The sequence below is a fragment of the Rattus norvegicus genome, chromosome 17 (assembly GCF_036323735.1).
Source record: "Rattus norvegicus strain BN/NHsdMcwi chromosome 17, GRCr8, whole genome shotgun sequence".
NCBI lineage: Eukaryota > Metazoa > Chordata > Mammalia > Rodentia > Muridae > Rattus > Rattus norvegicus.
In genome coordinates, this window is record NC_086035.1 from 2,406,401 (window position 1) to 2,417,220 (window position 10,820).

At 40.6% G+C, this 10,820-nt stretch overlaps 1 protein-coding gene across 2 annotated transcripts in view; it reads left to right on the plus strand.

Annotated features, from left to right (window-relative positions):
- Nucleotides 1-2,869: 2,869 nt before the first annotated feature.
- Nucleotides 2,870-10,820, plus strand: part of LOC134478814 (zinc finger protein 431-like) — a 59,871-nt gene continuing 51,920 nt past the window's right edge. For both annotated transcript variants that reach the window (XM_039096283.2, XM_039096284.2), the window contains exon 1: nt 2,870-3,584. In XM_039096283.2, the coding sequence (XP_038952211.1) occupies nt 3,582-3,584 (3 nt within the window). In that variant the 5' untranslated portion in view covers nt 2,870-3,581. The remainder of the gene's footprint in view (nt 3,585-10,820) is intronic.

A 10,820-nucleotide genomic window follows, 5' to 3' on the forward strand; every position in this document is an offset into this window, starting at 1 on the left:
GTCTATTCTTGATCATGTTTCTTGTCCTATGTGTTCTAGAGCATGTCGGGGGTCATGATTTCCTTGATGGGTCCCTGAAGAATGGAAAGGAAATCTTGGGAAGACATGAGAATGAAAACCTCATGAAAATTGTCTTTTTCAACCTGGATCAGAATTCAGGGCACCTAACACCAGGCGAATCATTGCCAGCATACCTAAAACACATTGCAATAAGGCAAAAGTTTTCCAGGCAACTGTCTATCCAATCAGTCCAACTCCTGGGGCAAATATACAGCCAAGGAAGTACCGAGACAGAAACCCTTTTTCCAAAAGCATATTACCAGGGAATAGATAGTCTAGCTTAACGATGTATGATCAAATGTGGTCTCTGACAAATAACAAAGAGGACGGCAGACCATAAAATACATGTCACATTTTACATAAGGTTAAGTGACAGTTCGGAAGGGGCAAAGCATGGGTTAATCATTCTTGGGAATTTGGGTGACATCTACCTTTATATCAAGGTAGGGGGCTTCTTCCACCACAAAAAGCAAAAAGCTGAACATGTAAATAAAAAAAAAATACACTTGCAGCATTTAGATTCCAGGCAGGCACTTGATCTCCATCTCTAAGGAGGGAGGCCCCTTCTTCATTTTCCTAATAATTGGTGGATGCATTATGATCTGCAAATCCTATTGCTTATTAAAGTTTGGAACTCCTCCTCAAGTTGGAGAATTAGGCTCAGGCAGTGAATTTCTTTTTGGCTAATCAGTGCAACATGGTCAGTCCTTCAACCATATACACATAACCAGTAGAAATGCAGTCAAAAATTTTATTTATATGTTTGAGCATTTATATTGACACATACATAACAAAGAAGAAATTGGTGGGGAAGAATCTAGGATTGAGCAAAAAGAAAGAAGGGCATAAATTGTTGAGGATATTTGATTATGGTTCCTAGAAAGAGTAGTTGTAGTAAAAAACCAAAGCTTAGGAAGATATTGCCTTTTCAGATGCAGCTGGGTGTGTCCTGAAAAGATGTGGTTTGGTTGTGTGTCTGAAAGTCTCACTAGAGAAGAATTCTAAAGAGAGGAATGTTCTTGCCTATTTTAAGACAAATTGCTGGAGAGGGATCTTGTTTCTTTGCTGTCAGACTTGAGGCCATGTCAGCTGGATGCATTGAGGTGCTCATCAGTTAAGTTGAAAACTGTTGACTCCCTACAGACTGTGCTTGGATCCTCACAGCAGAACCACTAATTGCAATGACCTGCTACAGCCTGACAAAGGTATAGTGAGGAAGATAGAGTCGTCTTTAGCAGCAATTAGACATTCGAGAGCCCTCTTGGTGGGCAGTCTCTTTTGACTCTATCTCTGTCTCTTGGCTTAGAAGAACATCTTGGAAGAAGAGGGGTGAGAAATAGCAGGACACAGATGAAACAGGATGTGAGGAAAGGGAGCAGAGGAGCTTCCATGAGTTCTGATGACCTCAAGAGAAAGGTCGCCTACCTAGGTAAAAGGTCATGGATGAAGGAGAGTTCTGAGCACCTAGCAGTTTAGTTGTATATTCAAGCTTATAAATAGATATTTCTCATATACATAGGAAAATTAAGTTTACTCTCTAGGTTAGCAGGTTTGGAAATACATAATAGGAAGATGTAAAAAGGTAAAGGTTACACACAGTGATGTATTATATTTCAACTGTATAAATATTAATTTTAAATGAAAATATACTAAATAATGATATGACTAAGTTTTGAACATTGAATGTTGTTACACAAGACACAGGTTGCATTCCTAGAGAACATATGGCAGTACTCCTGCTGCTCTGACTGCAATCTCTCGGATATATTCCCCTCCTCTGACCCTTGTACAAACAAGTGCCAGAAAAACACTCATATACATAAAATAAAAATAAAGTATAAAAAAACGGAGTCTTCTATGCAGATGTCACAGCCTTGAGACAAACAGCACTAAGGATGAGGTCAGATGCCCTTCACTTAAAATTACTCTAGTTAATTACCTAAAACTGAAACCAGTGGACACTATGAGGGCTTTACATTATTTTTAATACTTAGCATGGAAAACCCTCTTTAATGTGGAGCTTTTGGATTTACAAGAAAAATCTTTACATTAGCCCACAGCTTCTGTTGGCAGGCCACATACAGAGAGGATATTTAAGAGGGCTAACAATGGTGCTCCTTAGTGATCAGCAACCATTTCCTGCTCTTCTCCCCGGGTTGTCGGAAGAATCTTATTGAAAGGGCAAGATAAGCACCATTTCTGGAGAATCATATTGAAAGGTAAAGATAAACTCCATTAATCTCCATACGGACCTCATTTGTCTCCATTTGGAAGACCAGACCTGATTTCCTAAAGAGCCATTAAGCACCAGCTTCAGAAGTAGACCCTAAGTCCCTGAAAGTAAGTCATAAGGGAGGAGCTCTAGGAACAGACCCTAAAGTCCAGAACAAGATTATAAACCTCCACTGCCAGAGACCAATCTTGTTATAACCACAAAATAGTAGAAATATGGTATATCAGAATGCCCGATCTGCACTGTGCAGCCCTATTTCACCATATGATTAAAAGTCCATGACACTGAAATTCAGACACTGACCTGTCACCCCCTAGCACACAGCAATGACATTGTAGATTACCTAATTCTTCTAGACGGTTCCACCTGTTCCTGGGATCGACATTTCAAAGAATGGTTAACACCCACAAACGGGTGTTTTCTACATAATTAAGTGCTTCTTATTTTTGCATATTATCTGGGCCTAGGGTTTTCTTTCAGTGATTTTCAGACCATCACAACATGTGGCAGGTGAATATCAATTCCTCCTTTCCTGACATCAGTGTGAAATCACAGAAACGAATTAATTCCTATGGTGTCCTACAATAGCCCTGTAACTGTCACTATCCTTGGAATCCTTCTGCCTGTGGGTCCTATACTTCCCTCTGCTAAAAGGTGAAAAATAGACTGTGCAAGCAATTCACCTTGATTCAAGAGCAGAAACAGAGGACGTTTGGGGGAGGGGAGGAAGAGGAAGAGGAAAGGGAGAGGCAGAAGCAGCAGGACCAGGAGGCGAATGAAGAAATTCCTGCTGAGTGTTGGAATGTAGAAAGACAGGTTATTGGAGGACTGGCACAAGTGACATTGAAACAAGAGTCTTGACCATCAGAAAAGTGTCAGCTCCTACACTAGAATCCTGGGGCAGGAAAGCATTTACTGTGTACTTTCAATGCACTCTAACCCTAAGGGCGGTGCTCACGTCACTCAAGATGCAGCAGCCAATCAGGGTCTTCAAGAACACTGTCCACTTAGAAGGGGCAGGAACTTCCGAATGCTTTCCTGCCTTCTGTAGGTTCCTCCCATTCTTAGCCTAATGTTGGTGGACATGTCACTCAAGATTCACTGGCCAATGAGGACCTCCAAGAAGACCTTCCGATCAGAAGAGCAGGTACTTCTGAGCACTTTGGTCTCTGCTGCAGGTTCATCGCCATTGAAGAGCAACCATAATGGATTGGTTTGATGTGGTTTGACCTCTGCTTCTCTGTGCCTTAGCGGAGTACGGACGGGTGAATTGCAATTGAATCGCAATATGGTGAGCCTGGGACCACTCCCCCTAACCTGAAGGGAAGGTGACTTGAGAAGCGGGAGTCCGGGTGGCAGGCCCAACCCTTGTATGGAGTGGAAACTAACAGCCCCCTGTGTGGTTCCCTATGGTCTGAGCCGCTAGATGTATTCAGCGGTGACATCTGAATAACTTCATTTTGGGAGGTGCATCTGCGCGAACCTTTGGAGCAAGGGCTTGCATGTAGAAATATCCTTAACTATATGCCAAATTCGGAGAGGCCTGGTTTGTCTGGTATGTTGTAGAAGGTGTGCCCTTGCTGCTTAAGATCCGTTTGGAGTTAATTTTGTGGAGACTGTAAAACCCATCTCACCCACTGTGTAACGCTCCAAATTTAAGCTGTGATGAGATTAGAATCTGTGATTTAAAGGATTATCCAAAGTTTGGAAAATAGTAGGACACAAGGAATAAAATTTAGTTGAGGGAATGACTCCCTTTAAAACATCCCACGGGGTTGGGGATTTAGCTCAGTGGTAGAGCGCTTGCCTAGGAAGCGCAAGGCCCTGGGTTCGGTCCTCAGCTCCGAAAACAAACAAACAAACAAACAAACAAAAACGCAAAAAACAAAAAACAAGAAAAAAAACCCAAACCCTTATAAAACATCCCACTGAGAAGTAGTATGTTAACCAATCATGTCAGAGATTAGGATGCTAGGATACACATGTTTTTTTCTCAGGGTTGTGGGGAAATATGGCTCCAGATCATATAAAAGAAGAGAACCTTAATTACCAAACACCCACAATGTCCATGACCGGGTCAAAGACCAGCCTATTAAAAAACTGCTGAATGGAGCATTGTGGGGTCGTAACTAACACGAAGGCCTGGTGTGCCATAAAGGACTGCTTTTCTTCTTGAGAAAAGCATAGTTCTGTCCCATGGACAAGACATCTGGTGAAGCCATTCGAAAAGGAAAAGCACTGTTGTGGTGCAGAATGGCCTGATTGAGCAAGGCTCTCCGTGAGGCCTTCATGGATAGAGAATTACATGGTTCCTTCTGAAACTCAGCCATATCCTTGACAGAGCATGTAACAGCCTGGGTCCTAGAACTTGGAGCCTTTAGTTAATGCCTTGATGTATTTATTAAAAAAACAAAAACAAGAAATAGAGCTCCTTCTGTAAAACCAACCATGTGCTTGGGAGAGCTGGTAATGGTCTGGGGCCAGGTCCTTTGGAGAGGGGATATCTCTGATCCTGAGATTCCAATAATTCCTACCACGTGGGTCTAATGGAATCAGTTCCAAACCCCTGTAGTCATGGTCAGTAATTTTGATGAAATTACTCTGTTCTCAGTGTGCAGAATTGTTTGATAGAGTCCTCTTTATTTTGTCCATTGTATGGTAGTTCCTGCTGACTTCATGGGAGTGTTGCATTTTTTCCATTTTCCCCTGTAGGTAGTCTACAGCTGCTGTTCTTGAGAAACTTCCCTTAGCATCCGCCTTAGCCCCTCACTATCCCACCCGAGGTTTTATACTTTCTACCTCCTTTTTTTTTTTTTTAACTTTTGCATCCTGTGTTGTCTTCCACTTAGGACTGTGTCTCTGAAGAATAGCCTGCTCTTTCAGGGTTTTGGTGTTGCTAAATAATTGATATAATGTGTGTTCTATGTAAATCTCCCAACCACCAAGTGGCTAAACCAAGTTGTCTCCATGCCATCCTTAATAACCAAGTATGTAAAACCCAAAGAGACATAGGATAGTGGCATAAGTGGACTGCAAATCTCTACTACCCTGGCTCTTCTTTCAGCATCAGGGAGAATTAGGTGAGTGTCCTTGTTACAGAGATTTCTTTATCTTCGTTAATATTTTAATTGTGTCTTTGCTGATTTGTACCCTGGAAAGACATTAATTCTAGACAGCTCTATTTTCAGCCCTTTAGCAACACGTTTCTGACACAGACTGTGTTGCCTCAGGGGGCACTGACACTGATCCCAACGTGTTGCTCCCTACAGTAATGACCTTGCTTTCTTCTTCTTCTTCTTCTTCTTCTTCTTCTTCTTCTTCTTCTTCTTCTTCTTCTTCTTCTTCTTCTTCTTCTTCTTCTTCTTCTTCTTCTTCTTCTTCTTCTTCTTCTTTCTTTTTTTTTTAATTAACTTGAGTATTTCTCATTTACATTTCGAATGCTATTCCCTTTCTTGGTTTCCGGGCAAACATCCCCGTAATCCCTCCCCCTCTCCTTCTTTATGGGTGTTCCCCTCCCCATCCTCCCCCATTGCCGCCCTCCCCCCAACAATCAGGTTCACTGGGGGTTCAGTCTTAGCAGGACCAAGGGCTTCCCCTTCCACTGGTGATCTTACTAGGATATTCATGGCTACCTATGAGGTCAGAGTCCAGGGTCAGTCCATGTATAGTCTTTAGGTAGTGGCTTAGTCCCTGGAAGCTCTGGTTGCTTGACATTGTTGTTCATAAGGTGTCTCGAGCCCTTCAAGCTCTTCCAGTTCTTTCTCTGATTTCTTCAATGGGGGTCCTATTCTCAGTTCAGTGGTTTGCTGCTGGCATTCGCCTCTGTATTTGCTGTATTCTGGCTGTGTCTCTTAAGAGAGATCTACATCTGGCTCCCGTTGGCCTGCCCCCTTTGCTTCATCCATCTTGTCTAATTGGGTGTCTGTATATGTATGGGCCACATGTGGGGCAGGCTCTGAATTGGTGTTCCTTCTGTGTCTGTTTTAATCTTTGCCTCTCTATTCCCTGCCAAGGGTATTCTTGTTCCCCTTTTAAAGAAGGAGTGAAGCATTCACGTTTTGATCATCCATCTTGAGTTTCATGTGTTCTATGCATCTAGGGTAATTCAAGCATTTGGGCTAATAGCCACTTATCAATGAGTGCATATCATGTGTGTTTTTCTGTGATTGGGTTACCTCACTCAGGATGATATTTTCCAGTTCCAACCATTTGTCTATGAATTTCATAAATGCATTGTTTTTGATAGCTGAGTAATATTCCATTGTGTAGATGTACCACATTTTCTGTATCCATTCCTCTGTTGAAGGGCATCTGGGTTCTTTCCAGCTTCTGGCTATTATAAATAAGGCTGTTATGAACATAGTGGAGCACGTGTCTTTGTTATATGTTGGGGCATCTTTTGGGTATATGCCCAAGAGAGGTATAGCTGGATCCTCAGGTAGTTCAATGTCCAATTTTCTGAGGAACCTCCAGACTGATTTCCAGAATGGTTGTACCAGTCTGCAATCCCACCAACAATGGAGGAGTGTTCCTCTTTCTCCACATCCTCGCCAGCATTTGTTGCCACCTGAGTTTTTGATCTTAGCCATTCTCACTGGTGTGAGGGTTGTTTTGATTTGCATTTCCCTTATGACTAAAGATGTTGAACATTTCTTTAGGTGTTACTCAGCCATTCGGCATTCCTCAGTTGTGAATTCTTTGGTTAGTACTGAACCCCATTTTTTAATAGGGTTATTTGTCTCCCTGCGGTGTAACTTCTTGAGTTCTTTGTATATGTTCGACATAAGCCCTCTATCTGTTGTAGGATTGGTATAGACCTTTTCCCAATCGGTTGGCTGCAGTTTTGTCCTAACCACAGTGTCCTTTGCCTTACAGAAGCTTTGCAGTTTTATGAGATCCCATTTGTCGATTCTTGATCTTAGAGCATAAGCCATTGGTGTTTTGTTCAGGAAATTTTTTCCAGTGCCCATGTGTTCGAGACGCTGCCCTAGTTTTTCTTCTATTAGTTTGAGTGTATCTGGTTTGATGTGGAGGTCCTTGATCCAGTTGGACTTAAGCTTTGTACAGTGTGATAAGCATGGATCGATTTGCATTCTTCTACATGTTGACCTCCAGTTGAATCAGCACCATCTGCTGAAAATGCTATCTTTTTTCCATTGGATGGTTTTGGCTCCTTTGTCAAAAATCAAGTGCCCATAGGTGTGTGGGTTTATTTCTGGGTCTTCAATTCTGTTCCACTCGTCTATCTGTCTGTCTCTGTACCAATACCATGCAGTTTTTATCACTATTGCTCTGTAAAACTGCTTGAGTTCAGGGATAGTGATTCCCCCTGAATTCCTTTTATTGTTGAGAATAGTTTTAGCTATCCTGGGTTTTTTGTTATTCCAGATGAATTTGTAAATTGTTCTGTCTAACTCTTTGAAGAATTGGATTGGTATTTTGATGGGGATTGCATTGAATCTGTAGATCGCTTTTGGTTGAATGGCCATTTTTACTATATTAATGCTGCCAATCCATGAGTATGGGAGATCTTTCCATCTTCTGAGGTCTTCTTCAATTTCTTTCCTCAGTGTCTTGAAGTTCTTATTGTACAGATCTTTTACTTGCTTGGTTAAAGTCACCCCGAGGTACTTTATATTGTTTCGGTCTATTATGAAGGGTGTCGTTTCCCTAATTTCTTTCTCGGCTTGTTTCTCTTTTGTGTAGAGGAGGGCTACTGATTTATTTGAGTTAATTTTATACCCAGCCACTTTGCTGAAGTTGTTTATCAGCTTTAGTAGTTCTCTAGCGGAACTTTTGGGATCACTTAAATATACTATCATGTCATCTGCAAATAGTGATATTTTGACCTCTTCTTTTCCGATCTGTATCCCCTTGATCTCCTTTTGTTGTCTGATTGCTCTGGCTAGAACTTCAAGAACTATATTGAATAAGTAGGGAGAGAGTGGGCAGCCTTGTTTAGTCCCTGATTTTGGTGGGATTGTTTCAAGTTTCTCTCCATTTAGTTTAATGTTAGCAACTAGTTTGCTGTATATAGCGTTTACTATGTTTAGGTATGGGCCTTGAATTCTTATTCTTTCCAGGACTTTTACCATGAAGGGGTGTTGAATTTTGTCAAATGCTTTCTCAGCATCTAATGAAATGACCATGTTGTTCTTATCATTTAGTTTGTTTAAATAGTGGGTTACATTGATGGATTTTCGTGTATTAAACCATCCCTGCATCCCTGGGATGAAGCCTACTTGATCATGATGGATGATTGTTCTGATATGTTCTTGGATTCGGTTTGCAAGAATTTTATTGAGTATTTTTGCGTCGATATTCATAAGGGAACTTGGTCTGAAGTTCTCTTTCTTTGTTGGGTATTTGTGTGGTTTTGGTATAAGAGTAACTGTGACTTCATAGAAGGAATTTGGTAGTGCTCCATCTCTTTCAATTTTGTGGAATAGTTTGGACAGTATTGGTATGAGGTCTTCTAAGAAGGTCTGATAGTGTTCTGCACTGAACCCATCTGAACCTGGGCTCTTTTTGGTTGGGAGACTTTTAATAACTGCTTCTAATTCTTTTGGAGTTATGGGGTTGTTTAGATGATTTATTTGTTCCTGATTTAACTTTGGTACCTGGTATCTGTCTAGAAAATTGTCCATTTCCTCCAGATTTTCCAGTTTTGTTGAATATAGGCTTTTGTAGTTGGATCTGATGATTATTTCAAATTTCTTCAGATTCTGTTGTTATCTCTCCCTTTTTTTTCTGATTTTCTTAATTTGGATACACTCTCTGTGACCTCTGGTTAGTCTGCCTAAGTGTTTATCTATCTCGTTAATTTTCTTAAAGAACCAGCTCCTGCGTTTGCTGATTCTTTGTATAGTCCTTTTCTTTCCTACTTGGTTGATTTCAGCTCTGAGTTTGATTATTTCCTGACTTCTACTCTTTTTGGGTTTCTTTCTTTCTTTTTGTTCTAGAGCTGTAAGGTGTGATGTCAAGCTGCTGGCATATGCTCTCTCCTGTATCTTTTTGCAGGCACTCAGAGCTATGAGTATTCCTCTTAGTACCACTTTCATTGTGTCCTATAAGTTTGGGAATGTTTTATCTTCATTTTCATTAAATTCTAAGAAGTCTTTAATTTCTTTCTTTATTTCTTCCTTGACCACGTTGTCATTGAGTAGAGCAATGTTCAACTTCCATGTATATGTGGGCTTTCTGTCATTATTGTTGTTATCGAAGACTAGTCTTAGTGTGTGGTGATCTGAAAGGACGCTTGGGATTATTTCTATGTTCCTGTATCTGTTGAGGCCTGTTTTGTGACCGATTATATGGTCAATTTTGGAGAAGGTTCCATGAGGTGCTGAGAAGAAGGTATATCCTTTTGCTTTCAGCATGGAATGTTCGATAAATATCTGTTATATTCAATTGATTCATAACTTCTGTTAGTTTCTCTACGCCTGTTTTTAATTTCTTTTTCCATGATGTATCCAGTGATGAGAGTAGGATGTTGAAATCTCCTAGTATTATCCTGTGAGGTGCAATGTGTGCTTTGAGCTTTAGTAAGGTTCCTTTTATGAATGTAGGTGCCCTTTCATTTGGAGCATAGATATTTAGGATTGCGAGTTCATCTTGGTGGATGTTTCCTGTGATGAATATAAAGTGTCCTTCCTTATCTTTTTTAATGACTCTTGGATGGCAACTTCAGCTTGTTTCTTCAGACCATTTGCTTGCAAAATTGTTTTCCAGCCATTTACTCTGAGGTAGTGTCTGTCTTTGTCTCTGAGGTGTGTTTCCTGCTTGCAGCAAAATACTGGGTCCTCTTTTCGTATCCAGTCTGTTAGTCTATGTCTTTTTATTGGGGAATTGAGTCCATTGATGTTGAGAGATATTAAGGAATAGTGATTGTCGCTTCCTTTTATTTTCATTGTTAAAGGTGGAATTATGTTTGTCTTTCTTTTGGTTTCATTGCAGGGAAATAATATTCTTGCTTTCTGTACAGTCTAGTTTCTCTCCTTGTGTTGGAGTTTTCCATCTATTTTCCTTTGTAAGGCTTGATTTGTAGAAAGGTATTGCATAAATTTGGTTTTGTCATGGAATATCTTGGTTTCTCCATGTATGTTAATGGAAAATTTTGCTGGCTACAGTAACCTGGGTTGGCATTTGTGTTTTCTTAGGGTCTGTACAACATCTCTCCAGGATCTTCTGGCTTTCTTAGTCTATGGTGAGAAGTCTGGTGTAATTGTTATAGGTCTGCCTTTATATGTCACTTGACCTTGTTTCCTTACTGCTTTTAAAATTCTTTCTTTGTTTTGTGCATTTGGAGGGCATTGGATCCCATTACAGATGGTTGTGAGCCACCATGTGGTTGCTGGGAATTGAACTCAGAACCTCCAGAAGAGCAGTCAGTGCTCTTAACCACTGAGCCATCTCTCCAGCCCTACAAATTCTTTTCTTATTTCTATACTTAGGGTGTGGCATATGTATGTCAGACACCAGCAGTATATAAAATGTTAAACCAAATAAGGATCAATGATGCCACTTG